The 24,957-nt window shown below is 35.4% G+C and overlaps 6 protein-coding genes across 7 annotated transcripts; 4 read left to right on the forward strand and 2 right to left on the reverse strand.

The window, feature by feature from the left end:
- Positions 1-297: 297 nt before the first annotated feature.
- On the reverse strand, positions 298-4,055 carry LOC108995746 (dicarboxylate transporter 2.1, chloroplastic-like). Its single transcript, XM_018971369.2, has 4 exons — positions 2,945-4,055; positions 2,065-2,378; positions 990-1,438; positions 298-636 (listed from the first exon to the last, which is right to left on the reverse strand). Exons 1-4 carry the CDS (start codon positions 3,746-3,748, stop codon positions 521-523), a joined length of 1,683 nt encoding a protein of 560 aa, XP_018826914.2. The 5' UTR covers positions 3,749-4,055; the 3' UTR covers positions 298-520.
- A 2,459-nt stretch (positions 4,056-6,514) lies between these two features.
- LOC108995744 (bifunctional riboflavin biosynthesis protein RIBA 1, chloroplastic-like) lies at positions 6,515-12,048 on the forward strand. 2 transcript variants are annotated; one of them, XM_018971367.2, is made up of 8 exons: positions 6,532-6,686; positions 7,840-8,000; positions 8,133-8,233; positions 8,349-8,570; positions 9,209-9,531; positions 9,821-9,950; positions 10,324-10,620; positions 11,343-12,048. In XM_018971367.2, exons 1-8 carry the CDS (start codon positions 6,634-6,636, stop codon positions 11,616-11,618), a joined length of 1,563 nt encoding a protein of 520 aa, XP_018826912.1. In that variant the 5' UTR covers positions 6,532-6,633; the 3' UTR covers positions 11,619-12,048. The 2 variants fall into 2 exon arrangements, with proteins under 2 accessions (XP_018826911.1, XP_018826912.1); XM_018971366.2 differs by having other exon boundaries at positions 6,515-6,686; positions 7,840-8,233.
- Positions 12,049-14,285: 2,237 nt separating this feature from the next.
- LOC108995699 (classical arabinogalactan protein 1) lies at positions 14,286-14,975 on the forward strand. Its single transcript, XM_018971310.2, has one exon. It carries the CDS (start codon positions 14,339-14,341, stop codon positions 14,702-14,704), a length of 366 nt encoding a protein of 121 aa, XP_018826855.1. The 5' UTR covers positions 14,286-14,338; the 3' UTR covers positions 14,705-14,975.
- Positions 14,976-16,595: 1,620 nt separating this feature from the next.
- LOC108995697 (early nodulin-20-like) lies at positions 16,596-17,339 on the forward strand. Its single transcript, XM_018971309.2, has one exon. The coding sequence runs from the start codon at positions 16,646-16,648 to the stop codon at positions 17,105-17,107; it is 462 nt and encodes a 153-aa protein (XP_018826854.1). The 5' UTR covers positions 16,596-16,645; the 3' UTR covers positions 17,108-17,339.
- A 1,967-nt stretch (positions 17,340-19,306) lies between these two features.
- Positions 19,307-20,887, reverse strand: LOC108995705. The gene is made up of 5 exons (XM_018971316.2): positions 20,517-20,887; positions 20,330-20,401; positions 20,081-20,163; positions 19,791-19,993; positions 19,307-19,501 (listed from the first exon to the last, which is right to left on the reverse strand). Exons 1-5 carry the CDS (start codon positions 20,753-20,755, stop codon positions 19,409-19,411), a joined length of 690 nt encoding a protein of 229 aa, XP_018826861.1. The 5' UTR covers positions 20,756-20,887; the 3' UTR covers positions 19,307-19,408.
- A 908-nt stretch (positions 20,888-21,795) lies between these two features.
- LOC108995749 (RING-H2 finger protein ATL54-like) lies at positions 21,796-23,581 on the forward strand. Its single transcript, XM_018971375.2, has one exon. It carries the CDS (start codon positions 22,006-22,008, stop codon positions 23,194-23,196), a length of 1,191 nt encoding a protein of 396 aa, XP_018826920.2. The 5' UTR covers positions 21,796-22,005; the 3' UTR covers positions 23,197-23,581.
- Positions 23,582-24,957: the final 1,376 nt, after the last annotated feature.

Genomic DNA, 24,957 nt, shown 5'->3' on the forward strand with positions numbered 1-24,957 from the left:
CACCAAACCTTCATCTTTGGGTAGTGAAGTATTCTTAAGTATTCTGTGAATAGTAATGAAAAGTAATGATAGAATATTAAATAATAGTAAAAAGTAGATGAAAAGTAATAATAAAATAATGAATATTAATAAGTTATTCCGAGGTATTCTCACTACCAGGATATCCAGCCGCAAGAATATTGCTTGGGTTCCCATAACTAGTTCAAAAGGCTTGAATATCAAAAATATCATTTAACAATGAAACATTCAAGCCACCAAATGGCATTCAGTGAAAATGCTGCAGAATGAGAGAGGATATATTCCAAGGTTTCTCAAGTACATTCATTCACCGAAGCACTTAATCATGCATGCTTAATTAGTGCTATTATACTAATTCAATCGTAAAACAGAGCTCAAGCTCATAAAAATAACTACTAAAAATGAAAAAGTTTCTTCGAGATAAAAATTGCGAGCTTAACAATGTCCTCAACAGGACAACGTACACCAGGGAAAGACCATTTACTTACGTAGTAACTGAAAATCAATAGAGGCCCAAAAACTTCCACCAAAATCCTCCAACTACTCCCCAGATGGTGGCATTCGTAAGAGCCATTATGAAGCCCATTTTGAATACGTCGGGAAGGTCAACGTAACCAGCTGTTGAAGAACAATAAAAATCTAATTAGACATCACACTGCAATAGATTTTAAAAGGACAAGAGACATAATAATATTCAAATAAAGAAGAATGAAAGAATATTGACATCTTCAAATAATTTATGATCATCAATCATAGCAATAATCAGAACAAATAAAACCTTCTATTTTCCATCACTAACAAACCGATTGGCAGAAAGTAAAACCCTCCAAAAGAAATGGTAGAAATGAGAAACGGAAACTATAGATCAGAAGGATAACTGAAATGAAAGCAGACGAACCCTCTACTTTTTCCCTCTACTAAAAGCAAGGGTAAATGAATAATTTATGCATGACTGTATAAAAGAGTCACACCTCCATAGTAAACAGCAGCCTGACCGCTGCTATAATGTGTTATAGCACCGAAAAGATTAGTGTTGTAAGCCAGAGCCAGAGCTGCCAACATGCCAGGAACCCCCGCTGCCAAGTGCATTGCAAGGAATGCAGAGTATAAAGCTCCAACATGACCTGTTTGACTTGCAAAGAGATAGTGGATCAAGAAGTAAGATGCCTGAAGAACACCAAATGCCGCTGACCAACTTAGAGACAGAGACTGGAGGGACTTGGCCACACTATCAGACATCCAGGCGACGATACCAAGGTTTGTCAATTGTCCAGCCATACCCACTAGAACCGCAAACCAAGCCAAGGTATCCCATGCTGATTTTTCACTTAAGCAATCCTCCCAATTCAGGACTCCCAGCAAAAGGAGTATTGATAAGCCTATCATTGCACCTACAACACTTGCTATTCCAAGAGCGTCTCTACAGACCAATAAAATAGTGGTTATTCAGAAGCCTAACAGGACAAAACAGATTTGAATAGAAACCACAACTTGCAAACATAATGAGTTGCGAACTGTGATCTAAAAAAAATATTATATATAGCACATTCTATATATATACTAAGAAATATAATGATTATTGGTAATACGATCACATTCAAACAAAAGCTCCAAAAATGGATCAAATATAGAACATATTTCCATGCAGCATTAGGGAAATTGATCGACACATTCCAAAATATACTAGAGATTATTACTCATGTGATCAGAGGGCACTGTCATGTTGATTTAAGACAACCCACATTTCAACCTTTCACTTCTGGTATTCTGAAATCAAACCATGGGACTCCCCAACTCGTTAAACAAAAATGTGCAGAATCGTAGCATATTTTTTTACTACTATCACGTGGAACTTTCTGAAAGGTATCAAGCATAGTGAATGGTTTCACACGCTCATCACAATATTTCATTTTCAAATGAAGTGGAACAAGGTCAAGGGCTATAAAAATAAATGGAGACTTCAACTCTCCCTGTCATTGGTTAATTGATATATACTACTTATTAGATGATAACTTGCATTAAACAGCACAAAGGCCTGCTACATACCCAAAGACCCACAAAGAGACTGCAAGAAGCATTGTACCAACCATCGCCCACTCATTTCTGGTGACAGGGCCCATGTGCTCCAGTTTCTTTGCAGCCATGGCAGGGGCATCTGGTGTATCTTTGGCTTCAGGAGGATATAGCTTGTATAAGATTAATGGAGTAGCTAGGAGACAGACAAGTGCTGGCAAACTAGCAGCCTTCAACCAAGAAATCCAGGGGCTTTTAATGACCACCCCTAGCTCCTCGGCTAATTTGAGGCAGAGCAGGTTTTGAGCTGCAGCAGTTAGGAAAAGAGCACTAGAGTTACAAGCAGACTGTCACACACACGTGAGTAATGCAATTAGTCACCGAGTTGTCACATGATAACAAAACTACCAGGAAGATGGAACGATACACATTCATAAATCATAACGGAACAGAGTGTAATATGTCTAAATGCTGAAAAAAAACAAATGCAGAAATCCTCCAATGCACCTCCATCTGTCCCAGGAAGAGAGAGTAATTAAAAAATAGAGGTATCCGGTAAAGAGGAAATCTCATAATCAACCCTCTATGATGAAATATATAAATATGAACATGCCTAAATGTTCCTTTATTCTGCAAGTGATCTATTATCTAAAAAGCGTTTTCAAATATGAAAATAAATAAATATTATCTATGGTAGCACTAAAATCATCATTTTTTTTAGGCAATACAAAATAAATAATATCAATTTGAATGAACGCCATCTGATGAATACATGATATCTCTTAATAATGCCAACAAATGCGGGAAGTTGTGTTTTCTATCTTCCAATATCGGTATCGATTAAAAAGCAAGTAAAAAAAACGTACTACATTTCTTGTGATCATTATCTATACAGTAACAATATCCGTTCAACCTGAAATTGGGACTGAATGAGATAAGACCCGAGCTTTCTAGCCGAGGGATCCCCCGGTTTGCTCCCTGCTGAAAACGACAGGGACTTGATTATTGGCAAGAACACGCCACCAGCCCTCGCGGTGGTGCTCGGCATTGCCGGCGCGATAAGCACCTCGCTAATCGTCAAGCCGTACGACAACCCCAAGGTACTTTTCCCCAACCACTTGACGAAATAGGTGGCGATCCTATCCCCCAACCCGGTCTTCACGAAACCGCGGGCGAAGAAGAAGGAGATGACAATCAGCCAGATGACCTCGTTGGTGAACGCGGCGAAGGCGCCGGAGAAGGTCAGCGTTTTGGTGACGATGGAGGAGGTGAGGCCGAGGAAAGCCCAAGCGCCGACGGGTAATGGGCTCAAGACGAGGCCGGCGACGGTGGAGAGGAAGATAGAGAGTAATTGCCAGGCCTGGGGAGTGACTTGTGGTGGTTTGGGGACGAGGAAGCGGACAATGAGGCCGATGGAGATTGAGATTATGAATGGGATGGGTTTGGCACCTTGAGGAGGAGGAGGAGGCGGAGATGGGTTTGTGGTTTTGGAGGAAGAGGAGGCGTGAATTGGTGAGAGACGCGATTTAAGGAGGGAAGGCTTTGGGACAGTGGGAAAGGAAGAGGATGAGAAGGTGGAGAAGGAGGAGGAGGAATATCGGAGGGTTGGAAGAAAAGGTGGGGATTTGGAGATGGGGCGGGAGCGGTGGAGGAGGAAGGAAGTGCGGGAGGGGAGAGAGAAGGAGGTGGAGATAGAATGCAGTGCAAAGCTCTCCATTTGTTTACCCAAAAAGCAGAGAGCTTTGGTAGTGGTTGCGGGATGCGGGTGGAGAAGAGTGCACTGCAGAGCAGATTGAGACTCTGAGAGAGGGAGAAGACAGCGGTATTACTGTTACATACAATCAGGGTGCGTGCAGGTTTTGTGAGGAGGGAAATCAAATCTATGGAAGGAACATACACAAAACTGACAAAAAGCAGAAACTCGTTTTATGAAACTGAATGGTCAATAAGATATGAATTTGATGGGAGAATGGTATCTGTGTTTGCTTGGCCATGGTAGATTTGGATTGACATCGGCTATTTTGTGGGTGCCAACTCCCAAACCAAATCGTTGAATTAAATAGATAAGTGAGAAATGTCTTACATTCCATTAAATATATGCTTATTATATTAAATAAATATATATATAAGTCATTATTAGGTATATCAATTTTATATACATGATGTGGCATTATGTAGACCACACATCTTCTCAAGTGAGTGTTAAAAATAATTAACTAGAAGCAGTCATACAGTGAGTACAAAATGTGCACTTCTATATTGACTTATCTCTAACATTATTCTATTATATTATACTTATTAAGAAAAATTATATTTATCATCTTTATACGACATATTAATATATAATTTATTATTTTTATCTTTTTATTTAAATATACACATATTAATATATATTTAAATATAATGATAAAAATGACAAATTACATATTAATATATGACGTAGAGATGATGAATAGCATTTCTCAACTATTAATATTATATATTATATGATTTACGACAATCTCATTCTATTTTTATCTTATTATAATGAAATGTCATTTACATCATCTCTTAAATCTTTATTTAAAAGAACAAATGATGATTTTAATGGTTATAAAAAATAATAATGCTACGTACTATATTATCTTTCCATTTTCATCATACTATTGAAAACATGACAATTTTATCACCCTAAATTATCTTTTATTTAAAAATAAATAAAATATTAATGAACGATATCATCTTGTAATAATAAGATGAAAGTATGATTAGAATATATCATTTAGAATTTTTTATTATTACAAGTTTCATATTTTATATAATAAAAAGAAAATAAGATCAAGTGTGGTATATAGTACTATTCATAATATATACATATATGTATTACATATGTACATATAACCCAAAAAAAAAAAAAAACTTTTTCAAAATGTGGCGTATCAACAAGTGATATTGAAATAAAATAAAGATTAAGATTAGAAGTAGAGACAACCCCTCCATCAACATCTCACCCGCAGTCGGAACAAGGCATAGGCAGAGCGCAGAGGCAGGGAGGGATCCCTTTCAATGGCCAGGAGGAATGCCAACGAAGTGGTCAAAGTGGAGGAAGTGGCGCCATGGAGTTGCAATTTTTAAAGCCAGAGATCTCAAAAGAGAAGGGTGGGCCTTTCTCTCTGATCTTCCGTGCCCCTTTTATGTAATAGTAACGTTATATATAATTATAAAATACGTAAATATTATATAATTATTTTAAAAAATAATAACATTTATTATTATTTTATATAAATTATATATTTATTTATTTTTTATAAAATAATTATATTATATTTATACACTCGATTACAACTATAATTTATTCTCTTTTAATTTTAACTCCTCTTCCAAAATCACTACACCTACCGGCCACACAACCTACCTCTTGTCACCCGCATGCTTCCTATTGGATCTCAATGTTATTCAACAACTACGTGTTAAATTCTGACTACAAGTCCTGACCAATATAATTTTAATACTATATTTCCTTTTTTTATATTTATATCTGACATTTTAAAGTGTTTATTGAGACTTTTACCTGTTCGGGTTAAACTCAGTGCAAATGGTAAGCCTACTAAATAAAATTCGTTATATTTGAATGGAAGGAAAAATGAAAGAAAGAAAGAGTTTAATAATGACAATATTTGATCCAATATACATCATTTTTCCTATAAATTTATATCTGACAATATTTAAAAATAATTGTGTTCTCAAATGATCCATAAGACTAGAGCACGTCTTGTAAAATTAGATTTAATAAAATTCTCTCTAAATCGAAATTTTCTAAATAAGAATTAAATCAGTCATTAGTTAAAAATGTAGTATAAAATTTTAATTAATAATAATTATTTTTAAATAAAAATGTAATGTAAAAATAAAAATAAAAATAAAAATAAATTTATTTAAATTTACTTTTAAAATTTTATATATATATATAAAAAAAAAAAAACCCTCAATCAAAATTTTAGGCTTAAACCCTATAAACTATTGAGCCGGCCCTGTATGGGGTGATTGTATTCTGCTTAGTGAGAATTGATAGTTTGTCTTCTTCGACCATGCTTATAATAGATTTTACATCTAAGACCAATGGGCATAAATTTCGGTATCGAATTACGTAAATACTTATATTTATAGTCATTCATTATTAAACAATCCATGTATGAACATTTCAAGCACACCTCCAATAAATTTCAAGTAAGAAAATAAAGAGTGATAATTAAAAAAAGTTGTGCTACATAGAAGCCTCACACCCTGCACATCCATATCTTATAAGATATGAGGATATGAAGATAAAAAAATAAAATCACATATTTTTTAATAGATGTGCAAGGTATAGAGTTTATGTTTAGAATTTTTCATTAAAAGAGAATTAACGAAGTGGTGAACGATGGTCTGATATTATTGGTTGGGGACAGAGCTACGTCACCCGCGTACGACCGACTTTGCATTCCCTATTCAAGTCGCCGTTGTTTCTCAAAATTTCTATTTTTCTTCCTTTCCCTCACAATATATACAAGGGATCCCCCCATCTTGGTTTAAGGAGTCGAGAGCTTTAGGATTTGCGCTTTTGGTGGCTTCCAGCAAGAAACAATGGCGTTCATCAACATTTCTTCTCTTTCAACGACACCTCTCTCTCGCCTGCAGTAAGTTCTATTTTCTCTACTTTCTTCATCTAGTGCTTTTATTTTGATGTCTTTTTCACCTCTAAATATCATCTAAGGATTCTCGGAATTGAAATTCATCTGGTTTTTGGTGGGTTTTTCTTAGCATTTACTCTTGTGGAATTTTCTGCAAGTTCCTTGTTAAAGATAATTCAGACAGCGATGATATGCTGGTCACCTTGGAATCTAATAACATCGCCAGGGAAAAAGTAAAGGAAAATATGACACTTATGATGCTGTGAAGTGATTCAAAACTGCAGCAATCAGATATACTAAATCTAAAGGAGAAACAGCAAACATTTATGATAAAGAACAATTCAAACAGATAACAGATTGATAATATTTTTTACTCTGCAATTATTTCTTTCCATTTATATGTCCACGTGTAAAGAGAAGTTAACACGTACAAAGCATATTCTGCAATAATTGCTTTGTACGTGTTAACTTCTCTTTATGAATGGATAATAGAAAATCATCGGGATTAGTCGGGTCTTTGTTCCCGGATACCTAGTCCCTATAGAAAAAGGGGAACACAGAACCTCACGAATATGCTGTGGGGAATTTCATCGAACACGTGATTTTTCATATTGATCTCAGCTGCTCTAATGTATTTTTCTTCCCCCCCCCCCCCCAAAAAAAAAAAAAAAAAAAGATACCTTTTCCTTGTTTATGTGGTCTGGGTAGTGGAAAATACAAACCCTGCTAAGCCACACAATTACATAGGCTTGGTTGATAAATAACTCGATGATCCAAACTTTGCATCCCGCTTGGCAGTATTATCAGAAACAATTTGTTCACAAAAAAAAATAGAGGATGGGAATATATATTGGAACATGATAGTTTTTAGTGGTTTCATTTCTCCAAAAGAACAGGACACAGTGAGCTTCAAGCAAGTATCTGAAAAGGTCTGCTTTCAAAAATAATTTTCTTGAAAAATAGGTTCCTGTCCTAGCTAGAATATGGGAGGTATTTGAGTTTGCATATACTAATTAGGTTTGGAAAATGCTCAGAAAAATGCTCAGATTTCAGAAGCTCTAATTGCATTGCGAACATTCGTCCATAGAGACACTTCAAGTTTCGCTGTCTTTCCTGTCTATTGCTTATTCCGTTATACTTACTGACATGTTGTATATAGGGTATGCAAAAGCTTCAATTCCTTCAATGGATTACTCAGTGTAAATCCTTCCCTGGCAAAAAGCTATGCATCTGATTTGCCCTTGATCCAGTTGGGTGGCAAATTTTCCTCAAGTATTAAAGGTGTTGGTAAAACTAGAGCTGCATTGATATCTGGAGAAGGTGACCTTCTGTCTTATGCCAATGAGAATAATATTGAAAATGACACCCTCAATGGTGATCAATCAGTTGGAATTGAGATACAACCCGATACTGTTGCATTTGGAACCCTGGCAGCTGATACCGGTCTTGCAGGTGGTAGTTTTCCCATTGATAATGATGAATTTGATTTGGATAGCCCTACAGAAGGTTTTTCTTCCATCCCAGAGGCCATTGAGGACATCCGCAAAGGAAAGGTGGTTTGTTTCCCGAGCTTTGTTTTGTTACAAACCTATTAGCGTTAGACATCTGATTCTTTTGTCTTTACTTTAACAGTTATCTTTCCATCACTTATAATTTATGGTGATGCAGATTGTAGTAGTTGTGGACGATGAGGACAGAGAAAATGAAGGAGATTTAATTATGGCTGCGCAATTGGCAACTCCTGAGGCCATGGCTTTTATAGTGAAGCATGGAACTGGAATAGTTTGTGTAAGCATGAAAGAGGAAGATCTGGAAAGGTTACAGCTTCCTCTGATGGTGTCCCAGAAGGATAATGATGAGAAACTTTGTACAGCTTTCACAGTGACTGTGGTATGTAAATTTCCTAGTTGACAATTTTCTATTTGAAATTTGTATTCTACCATTTTCTGTATTTTATATCATTTATGTTTGAAATAAGAGAGACCCTCATCCCATTTGGACTCCTTCAAATTGTGATAGTTTTTTGTTTTTTATTTAATTGCACCTATATAACGCCTCATGTAATTGGATGTTTCTTTTTTCATACATTACTTTTTTGGGACTCCGCTATTGTGTTCAATGGGGCTGGTACTCATGATTTTCTCCCATCCATTTCTAGATCCTAACCTGTAATTAGATGTTCTCTTTTGAATACTTTCCGTGCACTTGGGCCACACGTATTTACTTGATTCAATAGAACTTTATTTTACTTACCAAAAAAATGTATCATGTATTCACAATATTTGCTAGTCTAATGTATTAAAATATAATGGTTAACTATGTATTTGAGGGATATTGATGATGGAATACAGATACAAACTTTTAAAAGCTTAATCTGCCATCTAAAGTAGTTATTATGATAGTTGGTTGCCATATAACAGATCCAACTGAGTATTCTGCCTTACCGTAGTATAGAATTGTCTTTTTACATGCATAACCCATTCTCTAAGTGTAAGGATCTACATAAATGCCTTAAATTATTCTTGTAGGATGCCAAACATGGTACAACCACTGGGGTATCAGCTTGTGATAGGGCAACAACAGTATTGGCTCTTGCATCCGGAGATTCAAAACCTGACGATTTCAACCGCCCTGGCCATATTTTTCCATTGAAATACAGAGATGGCGGTGTCCTGAAAAGAGCTGGGCATACAGAAGCTTCTGTTGATCTTGCCATGCTTGCTGGGTTGGACCCTGTTGGAGTTCTATGCGAGGTTGTGGATGATGATGGTTCCATGGCTAGATTACCAAAGCTTCGTAAATTTGTCGAGCAGGAGAATTTGAAAATCATATCTATCGCTGATTTGATTAGGTAAAATATTCCGCTGTTTTGGATGTACACTCGTTTTTCAAGTCTTATGCATACTTTATTAGGCCTGTTCTGGAGACTTGCCTTTTTATCGGGTTGGTTCATCGCATAATTGATTCAACCTCTCTGTCAGCTTGTCTGGAAAACCATTTTGTTCAGGAACTATTTTTTTCTTCTTCTCTTAAATCAACTTCTATATTGAGGGGTTTGCTACGCAAATTATTCGTAGTTTTGGTGCTCTTTCGTCAGAACATAAAAGAGGCTCCATTCTAATGTGGACAATTTTTGTCAGGTATAGAAGAAAAAGAGATAAATTGGTCGATCGCTCTGCTATTGCCAGGATACCGACAATGTGGGGGCCATTTACATCCTACTGCTATAGATCCATCTTAGATGGGATTGAGCATATTGCAATGGTTAAGGTAAGCAATGCTTGTAGTTTTGATGCTCAAATAAACTGTAATATTTCATTGCAAGCAGAACCTAAATAAAACTGACTGAAGGGCCAATGGTTTGACTAAATAAATAAACCTAAATAAAGAAGGCACCCTGAAGGCTATAACATTCAGATTCTTTTGGTATTAGATTGTCCATATTTTACTATGCTTTGATTGAATCTGTTATTTATGTACATGAATGTGTGTGTGAGTGCACATACACAGCCATAATAGGGAGAGCTGCTACTAGCATGGTGACTGAACCTTAAAGATAAATTTGATTGATTTTTCAGGTGTAGGGATCTTTTGGCCAATATTAGTTTTCAGACGATTTTTAACCATGCTACTGTGTCGATAGGGTGACATTGGGGATGGACAGGATATTCTTGTGAGAGTGCATTCAGAATGTCTCACAGGAGATATTTTTGGATCGGCCAGATGTGACTGTGGAAACCAGCTGGCACTTGCCATGCAGCAAATTGAGGCTGCTGGCAGGGGTGTTCTGGTGTACCTCCGTGGACATGAAGGCAGGGGCATTGGTTTGGGCCACAAGCTTCGTGCTTATAATCTCCAGGATGATGGGCGTGATACGGTGGAAGCCAATGAGGAGTTAGGATTGCCTGTTGACTCCCGAGAATATGGCATTGGTGCACAGGTACTCTAATGTAGGATTTCTATCGTGCAGGTGTTTACAACACTTTGATTTAGTGTTTTACAAAGCATATGACTTGTTTAATCATAGACTTTGAAATGCTCCGTATGGAGGTGTTTAATCACAAACTAGGTTATTAGTGAAATTTAGAAACTCCTTTAAAAATTAAACATAACTTTGGAAAGCAATTCTCTACATTAATTTTTATTAATGAACTAAGGCTCATGTTAAGTGGGCTCCAAAACATTGGACTCCTACGTGACAGAACTAGTGCATTTTATTAAAATGGACTCAAGACTACATCTATAGAGTTCTAAGGTGGCTTAAAGCAAGGGAAATCAACCTGAGTGCCAGTAGAACTCTTCCTCTGCAATGATCAGCATTCTAGTTCGGATGAGTTGCTGCTCGTCTCTTGTTGAACAGCTGTCATTCAAGTCCTATCAAGCCATTCTGAAAACCGTAACAGAGAGTTGCATTTGTGTATCATGTTTTTAAGGACAGTCAAATTGTATATCTGCTTTATTTAAATACTCAACTGGAATATAACTTGGATAGTAGATACCTTTGACAGCTAATTTGGATGAACAAGTCCTAAAAAATGTTCATTTGTGCTCTGTGGTTAGAAAGAAATGTAAAGAAGATACGAAGACCAGGAACCCAAAAACAGCAGTTCCAACCTGAAATACAACACATTTGACAAGAATGTATTGTTTTTGTGACTGCAGATTCTGAGGGATTTAGGTGTTCGGACAATGAAGCTGATGACAAACAACCCTGCTAAGTATGTTGGTCTCAAGGGTTATGGTTTGGAGATTGTGGGCAGGGTCCCATTATTAACTCTGATTACGAAGGAGAACAGGAGATATTTGGAGACCAAGCGTGCTAAAATGGGCCATGTCTATGGGTTAGAATTTAACGGCCATTCAAGTAGTCTCATCGATGGGAATGGTACACCGGGTCAGGTCAGTGTTGCATCTGATGCTGTTTCTGACGAAGCATAAGTTAGGCTGCCTGCCCTATGATCTTCCATACTTCTTGGCATCAAAAATGGGGATTTTAGACACATAATTCAATTCCGAGATACCGTCATTTCTGACTCTAGCGAAGGTAGTACTCTTGATCACATGGATTAATGGAATTCAGTTCATATATCGTTTTGTTTTGTAGATTGAACCTGAATCCAAAACGTTGGTATATGCTTTAGCCAAAAGCCCTCATAAAAACTGTGGCGAAGTGTTTTGTGATGTCATTCTTTCTTTTAATTCTGAACAAGGAAATTAGTCCCATTTTTCATGGAAGGTAGTTTCTGTTTGATGGCATTACGAGTTTCTGAATTATGGCTTCTTAAAGAGGTCACAACTTTGGCCACGAATTGAACCTTTTACTCCATTTGTCGAAATGAGAATTGATGCAGTTAGCTGGAGCTATCAACTTATTCTTGCTGGTACCATAGGTTTGCATTCAAAGATATCTATCTCCCTCTGCCTGTCTGTCTCTGGTTTATTGTTTTTTCTATCTTTTCTTTCCTTGTGGACCTAAAGGCAGAGAATCCCTTTTGAAACTGTTACCAAACAAACGGCTCCACCATGTGAAGATTCTGAAGAAAGCCAACCTATATACGTGCATACATGTAACCTTGCAATTTTTTATTGGCAGCATCTTAGGGTGTCTACATTTGACACGACTCGTAAATCCAATACGAATACGGCACGAAATTAACGGGTTTAGCTTTGATGTTAACGGATTCGGATCAAACGGGTTGATCCGTTAAAACACGATTTATAAACAGGTCAATAACGGATCGACCTACTTAGCACGAAATTAACCTGTTTTGACATGTTTAGAATTTAGTTCGAAATTAAAATTTTATTATTGTTAAATTGTAATATCGGTGTTTCTTAATATGCTTATATTTTTATTGTAAGGATTGTAATGTTAAACTTACGCCTATATTTGTCATTTTATGGCTTGTAATATTGGTTTTTTTTTTTAGGGAGATTTCAAACTCATACCTTCATTTTGGAGGCTGGGGTTATTATATGTTAAAATTTTAAAAATAATGATATATAATTTTTAAGATATTATGGTTATTAATAAATATAGATTTTAACTTTTATGTGAAATTATGTTAATCAGGTTAAATGAGTTATACATTTTAGTTCAACTCATGTATATAAAACAAACTAGTTTAAATGAGTTGTGTTGTTTAATACATTTTTAATTAATTATTAAACGGGTCAAAATGGGTAACATGATACAACCCGTTATCTAAAAAGGTTGGATTAGAGTTTGTAAATTTGACACGTTTAGCTCAATGTGTTGGATTCGGATTGACCTGTATAGTCGAATGTTTATGACTTGACACGACACGAATATAAACCTAAAAACACGATTTGCAACCCTTACAACATCTTAAACAATATAAATACAAATTATTTTACAAACAAAATAAAGTTTTTTTTTTTTAATGAACTTCGAGGATGATTTGTCATGGTTGTTTTCGCATATGAAATGAGATGAGTTTAGATAAAAATTAAAAATTAAATAAAATATTGTTAGAATATATTTTTTTAATATTATTTTTATTTTGAGATTTAAAAAAGTTAAATTGTTTATTTTATTTTGTATGAGAATTTAGAAAAATTATAATGATTAAATGAGATAAGATAAATTGAAAAAAGTTGTGAAAACAAACGAGACCAAGGGCTACTTGTAGATGTTAAGGTGATATCAGGTGATTTATGAATAATAGTAAATAATTAAAAATATAAAATATAAAATATAAATAATAATAAAATATTTTGAAATTACTTCACTTAATCAACACGACCTTAGCCTGAGGTGGTCGATCCACTCCGAGTACCATCACATGGTAGGTCATCCATGAACCAACACATCATCAACCCAACGCGTGTAATTCTGAATTTCGAACAAAATAACTAAGTACTGCTATATTTTTAAAAATGTAAGTAAATTTGATATTTATGTAAATATGTAAAATTTGCACACCCTATATTTGATTGAGTACTATTATTCTAAAAGTTCCATACTACATATGATATAATTTGATTTAAAAAATAAATTTTAAAATTTGAATCTTATCATCTAAGTGATGTAGATGATGCTCTACATATCAATTTGAGAATAAAATAATTTTAATTATAATTCGGTTAGGATAATGAATTGAGATGAGATGAAAAAAAAAAAAAATTATTCGAATATTATTTTTTAATATTATTATTATTTTAAAATTTAAAAAAATTAAATTATTTATTATATTTAATATAAAAATTTAAAAAAATTATAATAATAAAATGAGATAAAATAGTACTGTATCGAACCTTGCTAAAAATAAAAATCTCTCTCGTTCTCAACGTTGAAAAGCTTTTTGACTCAAAAATAGAAAATATCGGAATAAAAATTCCGAAAATTCAAATATGGAAGGTCATTACAAATTCCAGACAACTGTACCTTCGTGGCAAAGTATCCAACCGTGTTTTTTAAAATTTCCATCTGAGTTGTCTACTCGGTTTATCATCATCAGATCCCAGCTGTATCATGAAGCAATCCACACCGCCCAATTTATGTAGCGTATTTTGATGAAAAACAATCCCTCAGTCATTATAAATACCGGTACCATTCTGTGATCTTCGCAGAATCACAAGTTCTTAACTCTCTCTCTCTCTCTCTCTGCTTTGTTAAGTGTAAAACTTGATCTATAATGGCTCAGTCAAGCATGGTCATTCTCATGCTACTGGCCGCAATGTTGCTGGCCTCCACCACAGCACAAGCTCCGGCGTCTTCTCCTGCACAGTCCCCGGAGAAATCTACACCGGCCTCATCCCCCGTAGTGAGTCCACCAGTTTCTGCACCTTCTCCTCAAGCAGCTGCGCCCGCTCTCTCCACCGCGAACTCTCCGTCTTCGCCGCCTCCCGCGTCATCCGAAACTCCGGCAAGCGCTCCCTCATCGATCTTCGCGCCACCTTCCGAAGCACCTGGCCCTGCGGAGAGCGGTGCCGTTTCCAACTGTTTCGCACTCCCCGGGTTTGTCGTTATCGCCGTGTCCGCTGGGGTTTTGTTGATCTAGTAGATTGATTCGACTACTCGGAGTATTTTACCTCGAGCTCTTGGATTCTTTAATTATTTGTCTGTGAAAAATTAACTTTATTATTTGTTTCTGCCGTTTATACAAGTCTCCTTAAATCTTTCTGGATTTTTTTTTATCAGTTGATCTATTCTTTTCATTAATTCTTAATTACTTGAAATTGTAGCGACCACAACGGCATGGCAGTGTGTCTTTTCGTAAATCCATCAAAAAGCAGAGAAAGATTTGGATACGAATTATATTGGCAATAAAAATAACATCTTACAATACTCGAAAATATGCAAAATCTTCTGCAAATATTTCCAAAATTAATTAGAATCTACTGAAAATTTTGTAAATCTAGATCAGTTTACGGTAGGATGTTGTACTCCGCATGTGAGCAGATTTTCGAATCTGAATTGGCTCGTCGTTGGCAGTAATCTACGCGATTTAATAAATAAATAAATAAAATTTGTTTGCCTTCATTTTTTGTCAAAAAATGGCTGGAGAGTGGAGTTTGTGCAACAGGGTTGAATTCAGATTTCAGAGGTTTGGGACTCTGCCTAAATGCGGTCGTCGAGCGCTGGAAAATATTCATAATTTTGTGACCCAAAAGAAAGTTCGTTAAATATTTAATTTTATCCAGATTAAATAAAATAAATGGTAGAAATGTTAGAACGAAATAATTGAAATGAGTTTGAGTTTACTCTCCAAACGATACCTAATGATGGATTCCGAAGATTAATATGGATATGTAAGTGTATATTATATATGTATTTGTGTGTTTATACATTTATTTTTGGAATAACTGAAGATTTGTAAAATTAATATATATTCAAAATATTTTTTTAAAAAAAGGATAAAGATATTATATCATTGTATCAGATATAATATTAAAAAATCATAAACTTAAGTTGAGACAAAAAAAACTGAGATATAATTAAAAATAATGAGATTTAAAAAAAAGAATGAGTCATATTTAAAGCAAAAAAAATATTATATAAATCTCTTTCATTTTAAAATCACATTAATGTCATCTATATTTAAAATTTACAAAAATATTATTGAGCACTACACTAGAACAGAAAATCCGACCGTCCAAATTCAAAACCATGCTCTACGTTCTATTGATTTCTATTTTCTAAAATGGAAAGCAAGTAAGGATTAATGAGGTACCAAATAACAGCCAGTTATACGAGCCCACGTGTACGACGAAGCATGAATTGCCAACTCTACCTTAGTGGTCGAGCACACCCATATAAACCCCCAACATATCTCGACTGCCAGCAAACTCGAAATGTTTTTTTTTTTTTTTTTTTTCTTTTTAACATGGTAACGATGGATTCGATATTTGATTCTCTTATATCTTGTTTAATTATAAGAATTCATCTCATATTATTATTATTTTTATATAAAATATATAAAATAATTTAATTTTTTTAAATTATAAAATAATAATAATATTCAAAATAATATTTTATTTAATTTTCATCTTTAATCTCAATTCATCTCAACTCACTATCCAAATTGTATCTTAATAAAAAATTAAAGTGTTGTCAATTGATCCAAAAGAACTCAGCAACTCAAAATGTTAATTTATCGATATTAATTTATTATTTTAAAAAATAATAAATTTGAGATATAAATGTTAGATCTAAAAATTGATTCGTAGCTTTATATCACTAAAGTCATATGAAATTCATAATATATAGGATAGATGTACAGTAAATAAAAACGACAGCACTTTAAGCATTTCTTATTTTTATTTATCCAAAAATGCGGAAGACACATGTTTCTGTGCACAGTCACAGACACTTCTTATTAACGCAAGTATTTCCACTTTCGCGTGACCGTCTCTATCACGATTCTTTATATATACTCCCGTTTCGCTCCCTGCTACTCGGACGTAAACTCTTTATTCACAACTCTCTCTCTCTCTCACCAATGGCCCAAGCAAGCTTTGTGGTTCTGATTTTGGCCTTGATTGCGGGCGCCACATTGGCTTTGTCTCCGGATTCCACTCCGGCATGGTCTCCAGCGAAACCACCCACTACTGCAAGTACTCCACCACCGTCGTCATCGATTCCTACTGCTCCAACACCGTCTCCAAAAGCGGAACCTCCGGCGTCGTCTCCATCGGCCCATTCTCCATCTCCGAAGGCCGCTCCTATTCTGCAGTCGCCACCTCCCCGTGATGCGTCTCTTTCTCCTTCTCCTTCTCCTTCCTACTCCCCTTCTCCTCCTACACCGTCTACTACTACTCCGTTGCCGGCCAGTCCTCCCACATCGATCGCATCTCCACCGTCTGAAGCGCCTTCCCCAGCACAAAGCGCCGCTGTCTCGAACAGATTGGCCGTCTCTGGTTCCCTGGCCGTCGGTCTCTTCGCCGCCGCTTTCGTTGTTTAACTGTTAAGGCTGTTATCTTTCTCTGCATGCGCTGCAGTACTGGTTTATTTTACATCTATTAGTATTTATTTAGCCTTCACTCTCCCTCTCTCTTGTCTTTCTCTCTATCTCTCTGTCTGTCCGTCTTTTGATGATGCTTACCGTGACTATGTTTTGATTTGTATGATTTCATATCTCAGAATGTATTACTACTACGTACTAATATATATCATGATCTTATTCATGTCGTCAACCTATGATCGTTTTCTGTCTCTTGAAATATTGTAACTTTCAGTTTTATTTTTTGACGAATTTTGAGTGGTACGGATTCAATCTTATGTGGGTGGCCAGTTCATGTACCAGATCTTGAGGGTAACATTTTTGTCAAAATTATCGAAATGACACTTGATGAATAGACCAAGTACATTGAGATTTGGAAAAAAGAAAAGAAAAGAAAAGGAAAGACGAAATAAATAAAGAAAGCAGCTATATATGGGGAGACAGTCCCATTGTAATTTGTACGTCCTGATTCTGTTGATTGTTGAATGATACGAGTCTCTGAAAAAAGGCAATATTGAGGGAAATGGATGGAATAAAACAGTAGGGCGGGCACATCATTGTTAAGCTGCTTTAAGTTTCTTTTTCGGTTTTCCAAAGGAAGAAGACCTTGCTTTAGTTGGTCCAGCTTGTACCTCCTTATATTTGGGAGCTACATTTATATCATGTAAATACTAAAGAGCCTGTGACATATTATTCATTTTTTTCCCGGTTTGGCCATCAAAGTTAAAGGCAGCTGGCCCGTTTAGGTCAATGACATTTCTTGGAATAGGGAACATGTATATATATATGGCCTCCTTGATTGACAACATGAAAGTCTCGACGGAGAGACGAAAGAACGTCTCTTCCAAATTTGCATATTTTAAAAGAGCTAGTTAGGTTATACTTAGAATCCCGGTCTTGTCAATCCCATAAATGGCAAGAAATAATCTAAGTAATTTAGAATTTTATTGGTTATACTCATGAATCCGATATATATATATATATATATATATATATATATATAACAATATCTCATTTTTTAAGGAAAACTCAAGTTATATCTAATACATATATATTTGAAAGGTAATATCTAGTCAATATTATTAGAATTGAATGGCCTAATTACAAATATTATAATAATTTGCAACAATTTATTCCTCCCAAATAATATTAGAAATCCTGTATCAATATCCCATTAACTACGCTAATTAATGTCAACTTAATTTTTCATCTTTACAAGGAATCTCGGGTGGTCAAAAGGCCTCTCATATCAAGATGTCTTGAATCCCACCAAAAGATATATACGATCGAACATGCCACCATATCCCCTTGCATGGCGTGGATCGATGCATGCACGGATTCTTGGGGTTCCCAATTCGAAGTGCTAGCTCAACAGTCTGCGTACGTCGCTCAACCCAAAACTCAACCCGAGGATAACCGCTGGCTTGAAATAATTTCCCGATAACCAATCGACAAACTCCAAGGATCATGGGAATTATGACCGATAATTGATATCACTAATTATATCATCTGGACTAGTCCAACCCCAATCACATTCAAGTTTAGATGCCTATCTTGCCTTTAGTCACAAACTTATAATTAATAGTAATTCTATTAAGTATATAAACACCACGTAATCGTTTTAAAAAATAGTGAGATCTATTATTAAAAAATTTATTTTTTTAACGTGAATCCTATATTTTATTCACTTTTTTTAAGTAATTACACATCAATTATATAATTCATAATTATAAATATCTTTTCTCTATAATTAATGCATTGCATCACAAGAAAAGGGCCATATAAATCAGGCCCATATATAAAAGGCTATATCTTAGATGGACCAGGACGAACATGCACCTCAAAAATTCCTATATTGAATCTAATCTGAATAATTATGAGTCTATGACCATTATTTATACCCACGAAATTGCTGGGCATCTGCAAACATATTTGAGGAATTTTACCTTCTAATGAATTCTCTTCTAGATGTAGCAAGAACAAAAGCTCAAATAAAATAAAGTCAAAATTATCATTCAAGTCGCTAATATCTTTTGGATTAATTGATAACACCTTATTTTCTCACTAAGAGAACTAAGGATCGAATCTTTCATTTCTATATATAAAATATATATATATATATATCATTCGAGTCAAGATATTGCAGACAGAAAGGTCAAATTAGGAAACGACTTGTATTTTTGTGCTTTAAACGTTTCAAAATAGAATGAATGAATCATTAATTATATCCAACCTAGCTTGGAGTATTTCCATATTGCATTACTACTTCCCTTCAGATCCTTGCAGCTTTGCAATCTGATCAATATTCATGGGTTCAACCAGTAGTGCCTCCAGGTCTTCTTTCAATGCATCCACCTATGTTTTGATCCAAAATCAGTCAATAATATTATTTACATGATTTTCCCAACTATATAAGATGTGCCAGCCGTTCAACATTCTCATTAAAAAAAAAAATCAAACAAATTTGGGTTTTGATGCACTATGTTGTTGAATCAAACAAACTCATCATGTGTTGTTTGATAATATTGACCAATAAGTGCTGATCATGATGTTGGGTCCAGAACCAAAATATATACCTTAAAAAGACAGATATGAAAAAGAAGGGGTCAAAGATATATACTTATGGATCGAGCATTAATATTACCTTGTGAATAAAATCTTTTGTTAGATGAGCATCATGGGCAGCCTCTTTTGAAACACGTTCCACAAACAAAGCTGCTTCCTTGAGTTTACCATTCTCAGGAAGTTTGTCTGCCACCTCTGCTGATATCTTCTCTGCCACAGTTGCAACCTTTTCTACTATCTCTGCCACGCTTTCAACCTCTTCAACCACCATTTCGGTCTCTCCTAAACATATTTTACATTTCCATTAAAGAACATGAAACTTTTCAGCAATATTTCGTGTAAATTAATGGCCAAGTACTTCATTAATACCTCCAATCCTTAGTCGTTTCCTCCAATCCTGTTTCCATGTCGATATTGATAAAGTTACTCCGGATCCAAAAACCCATTTTATCCTGTATGGTTAATTAGGTAATTAATTCATCAATAGTCTTTTTTTGTACATAAAGTCATGGGACGTTGTTATACAGAATTCATATATTTTAGGATTCCTGCATAATTCATACTTTAATATCTTTGTTTTCCAGTGAAAAATTGAATCGCAGATCAGGGAATACATACCAATTACGAGGGAATGTGAGCTTTGGAGAAGCTAGTGCTGGTGGTTGAACCTTGCCCTTGTCATTGTTAACACTAGAATCGAGTAAGAAAATATTATTTTAGTATTAATTAATTTGCATTTCTGAAAAACAAAGCCATTTGGAGGGCTTAACTTATAATGATATGATGAAATAGGGTAATTACTTACGTATTGCTATGGAGTTTTTTCCACGTTTGGCCATTAGTGCTGAACATGAAGTACCGTGACCCAGCTCCTTTCATCAAGTAGCTGCCATTTCCAAGCTTATGATCCATAGCAAAATCCGGATGGTGTACCAACTGAGATGTATAGCTGGAGAAAGACGTCCTCTCATGACGACCAAGTAGTACTTCGAGAATACTACTTCGCGAGTTGCAGGAAACCAAAGAACAACCAGCTCTAAGCATATTGATCAACGATTTAATTTCCTCTTTATCAACGACACCGAAAATGACAGAGATTCAAGCTGCAAGATGGAGTTTCATGAATTAGTCGGAAAAATTAATGCATATATATTTGCACAGCATCTTTCATTTGGTGCCCATGCAGGATCGATCTACTTTTCCTATATATATATGTGGCGTTTACGTGTGAGAGTGCTTGCAATTAAAGACTAAGGAAAAGTTGCTACAAAAGAATATTCAAGCACGCTAAGCGTTTCTGCATATATGATCTGGTAGCTCCAAGATTAGGGTTTTTACTTGTATTCCTTGCACGTTAAAACTTCGGATTCTGGATTTCGATGCTTCAAAGACGCCTTTTTCCTTTGCTTTAGGGAATCATGTTGCTTGCTGTCGTACGTGCCACACAGAGAGGGGGAGTTTAGACTTGGGCTGCATGCGCCTAAAGTTGGCTCAAAAGTCAAAACTAGCCCAAAACAATTTTGTTGGACAGCCCAAGAAAAATTGTTGTTCACAATCGTTACTCTAGGATTCGGCCTGATCTGAGTTCGGGTTGAAAATTATTTGAATATTTTTGTTATCGAATGGATAAGGCCCATCTTACATCTTGTTACAGTACTTAATGTTTCCGTTTCTGTTCACTAAGAAAAGGACTATGCATGAATATGCAGTTCAGATAAGATAAGATGCGATGAGATATTTTGTTTAAAGTTGAATAAAATATTATTATAATATAATTTTTATTTTAAAATTTAAAAAAATTGAATTATTTATTATATTTTATATATAATTTTAAAAAAATTATAATAATTATATGTTCTTTACTTGAGCCTCCATATTGCCCAATTTTTTTTTTTTTTTTGTCTTTTCCTGGATATTATGTTCCCCGACTTGCATTAGTGATATATTTTCCCACCTCTGTCTAATTTCAATTCAATTCATTTTATTTTTGAATAATATTAAATATTATAAAATAAAGTAACAAAGTCTTCATTTCAGGCTGGTTCCAATAAATAAAGCCCAAGCCTGCCGCCGAAGAAGACAAATGAAACAACAAAGTCAAAGCGGTGGATCAAAACAAAGGGCAGGAGCACCACACCTAATCCTCCAAATTCCACCTTACCCCCTCAAGAACCATTCCTTATCTCTTTGTTCAACATCCATCCACCTAACCTTCCCGTCTCCCTCTTCCCATCTGCCTGATGGTTTTGCCTTGATGTTTTCTTTGTTCGCAAATCCAAATCCTTCTCTCTGATATGGGGTTACAGCATAGAAAGCTGATAGAAGATGCGATCAATTCAACCATGTCACTGCTCTGTCAAACATCATGTGTCGCAGAAAATGTTAGAAACATTTGTCCACAGATATGTTTAGATTTAAAGGTCTGCCCTAAAACCTGCATATACAATATCTCATATCTGCTCACTCCTCCGCCAAGTACCCCCTCAGCTTTGGATGATCAGTCAAACAAACCCCACCATAAGTTCTCTCCCTTTATGATCGCCACGATCACATTTATCGCCGCCGCTTTTCTGTTTGTTTGCTGCTATGCTATCTATTCAAGGTACTATTTAGGTAGACGGGACTCAAGGAGGAGGCCGCAGCCACAAACTGTGGAGACCCTGCAGGATGAGTTTCTTGATGAAGAAGATGGACCTGTGCCTGACCACCCCATCTGGTACATCCGTACCGTCGGTCTTCAACCATCGATTATCGGTTCGATCGCTGTCTGTAAGTATAAGAGAGGTGAAGGTCTTGTTGAAGGAGCAGAGTGCTCTGTTTGTTTGAACGAGTTTGAAGAAGATGAAACTCTTAGGCTTTTGCCCAAGTGCAGTCATGCTTTTCATGTTCCCTGTATTGATACTTGGCTTAGATCACACACCAATTGCCCCATGTGTCGTGCACCCATAGTCAAGAACACAGTCCAGACGCCACCACCGGAGGCTAATGTAAATAATTCCAGCCCAGGGGAAGAAACCCCAGTCGGAATTCCGCAAAGTGGCGGTGCATCCGATGGAGAATTAGATGATGAGGTTCGTGAGATCAGGATTGATATAGAGGATGAGGGAGAATTAGCTGCTGTGAATGATGGGAAAATTTCTGAGAATTCAAATCAAGATGTAAACGACATCCAACCGATGAGAAGATCGGTTTCTTTGGACTCTTTGTCAGCTTCAAAGATCAGTTTTGCTGTTGCAAATCGTGTTCCACTGGGTTCCCATGGGAGTTCACATAACCAAGGGGTAAAAGTGAACGAATCCAACACAAGAATCGTTCCGAAAAGGCTCGAGGGTAATCGAAATTCATTGAAATTATTGGGTAGTTCTTCAAAAGGGAGAGCGATGCCAAATCTGCCGGTTTCCATGAAGAGATCGTTTTCCTGGAATGGGAAATTCTTGCTATTCAACTATAGCCAGAACCAAGACAAAGTTATCCGAAGCTTTTGATATATGTGTGTGTAATATGGGTGGTGTCAGGTGAGTTGTCGGAAAAACTAATTTCTCTCAACAAGCTGAGAGATTGCAGAATTTTCCTTTTCGTACATCAAACAAAGAAGAGAAAAAAGTCAAAACACATGAGATCCTAGATTTTGCAGTGAAAATATGATATTGGGATTGATCCAAAATGGATTCATCCCAGCAAATATGTTCATTCTGTATTTATCATGTTTCTAGGCTTCAAAGGAAGCACCAACAACTGTAATTTATTTCCAGTTTTGCTATGCCAGAATAATTTTGACAGTGTCCTGTGGTTTTGTGTGAACTTGTGCGATTCAATGGCATATTATAAATATGTATTCTTGCCATAAATGATGTGTTCTGTTGCTATTCTCTCCTCCCCCTCTCTCTCGACACCAACGGAAGTCCTCTCTCCAAACATTGTTTTCTCCTTTCTCTCTCTTTCAACACCGATGGAAAGAATTTTCGAAAGAAAAAAATAAAGATAATTTTTTCCTAGTGCTATTACCCAAGGCTTCAAGCCTCTGAATTAGCTCTCTGAGGTATTGATGGTGTGCGGGGGTAAATTCGTGAATGTCCCTATAGTCCTCGTGTGGATGCGAGCTCTTTCTTGTCTTCAGTATTCAGCCAAAAAATTCTTTATTTACGTGGATTTCTATTTCTATTAATACGTTTCCTTTAAAGTTTATGGTTGTCAAATATATAATGATTCTAGGCTAGGGGTGTAAAAAAAAATTTAAAAAATCAGAAAATTAGACTGGACCGGCCAGAACTGGTCAAACCAATCTGAAATCGATTTTCGTAATAGCAAAATCGGCCGAAACCGATTCGGACCGATTCTATATAATATATAATAATATAAATTAATTTAAAATAAATTGAAATTATAAAACTTTAAACTGAAATTGATAAATCACATTAATTGAAAAAAAAATCCTAAATATCAAAATATTTGAATTTATATATCAAAGTTGTAAATAAGATCACTAAAATATTATTTATCAAAAAAGAAAGAAAACCACTCAAATATTATTACCAAATTTTTATGGCCTAATAAATTTTCAATATATTTTTTTTTATAAATACATAATACATTAGTAAATTAATAATACTAATATATATTAGTATATAATGTATATTAATTATAATTTACATTTTATTGCATAATACTAATAGTCTAATACTATATTACTATTAGTAATATACTTTAAGTCTATATATAAATTAGTATATTTAAAACTGAAAAATCGGACCAAATCGGACCGGAACCGGTAAAAATCGGATGTATCAGTTTACTAGGTAATCGATGCGTAATCAATTTTTGAAAATGCAAAACTAGTACAATGGAAAAAATAGTCATTCTCGACCCGTTGTGACGACTCGAGTCTCAATCAGTGTGGTTTGGAGTCTCCCGCAGTGATCCAATGTGCTTGTACAATATTGGTGCGTATATCTATAATAATGAATTAGAAGAAAACACAGGGAAAATAAAGAGAGTAGGCACACAAATTTACGTGATTCAGCATAATGCCTATATTTATGGACAGTTGGAGAGGAAAAATTTATTATAATATACTTGTTTTACGGTCTCTTATAGTTACTTATTTTTCACTATATAATAAAAATCGATGATCTATTCACTGGAAGAGATATTTATGCTTGAGCTTTTGTCGTGACGTTGTAGAAGGTGAAAAAAAAAATAGTCTCCCATTAAGTCGTCTAGCTATTTTCTTTTAAAAAATTTTAGAC

This window comes from Juglans regia, chromosome 16, assembly GCF_001411555.2.
Source record: "Juglans regia cultivar Chandler chromosome 16, Walnut 2.0, whole genome shotgun sequence".
Lineage (NCBI taxonomy): Eukaryota > Viridiplantae > Streptophyta > Magnoliopsida > Fagales > Juglandaceae > Juglans > Juglans regia.

Bases quoted from the DNA above. Each gene is read 5' to 3' on its own strand.
- LOC108995746 (XM_018971369.2), bottom strand. From the start codon at position 3,748: ATGGAGAGCTTTGCACTGCATTCTATCTCCACCTCCTTCTCTCTCCCC. The intron at 1,439-2,064 runs GTATGTAGCAGG...ATTGGTCTGTAG, and splicing joins GTCTCTTTGTGGGTCTTTGG to AGACGCTCTTGGAATAGCAA. The intron at 637-989 runs GTGTGACTCTTT...GTTCTTCAACAG, and splicing joins GGCTGCTGTTTACTATGGAG to CTGGTTACGTTGACCTTCCC.
- LOC108995744 (XM_018971366.2), top strand. From the start codon at position 6,634: ATGGCGTTCATCAACATTTCTTCTCTTTCAACGACACCTCTCTCTCGC. The intron at 8,234-8,348 runs GTGGTTTGTTTC...ATGGTGATGCAG, and splicing joins AGGACATCCGCAAAGGAAAG to ATTGTAGTAGTTGTGGACGA. The intron at 9,532-9,820 runs GTAAAATATTCC...AATTTTTGTCAG, and splicing joins TCTATCGCTGATTTGATTAG to GTATAGAAGAAAAAGAGATA.
- LOC108995699 (XM_018971310.2), top strand. From the start codon at position 14,339: ATGGCTCAGTCAAGCATGGTCATTCTCATGCTACTGGCCGCAATGTTG.
- LOC108995697 (XM_018971309.2), top strand. From the start codon at position 16,646: ATGGCCCAAGCAAGCTTTGTGGTTCTGATTTTGGCCTTGATTGCGGGC.
- LOC108995705 (XM_018971316.2), bottom strand. From the start codon at position 20,755: ATGCTTAGAGCTGGTTGTTCTTTGGTTTCCTGCAACTCGCGAAGTAGT. The intron at 19,994-20,080 runs GTATTAATGAAG...AAATATGTTTAG, and splicing joins GAAACGACTAAGGATTGGAG to GAGAGACCGAAATGGTGGTT. The intron at 19,502-19,790 runs GTAATATTAATG...ATCAAAACATAG, and splicing joins CAAAAGATTTTATTCACAAG to GTGGATGCATTGAAAGAAGA.
- LOC108995749 (XM_018971375.2), top strand. From the start codon at position 22,006: ATGGGGTTACAGCATAGAAAGCTGATAGAAGATGCGATCAATTCAACC.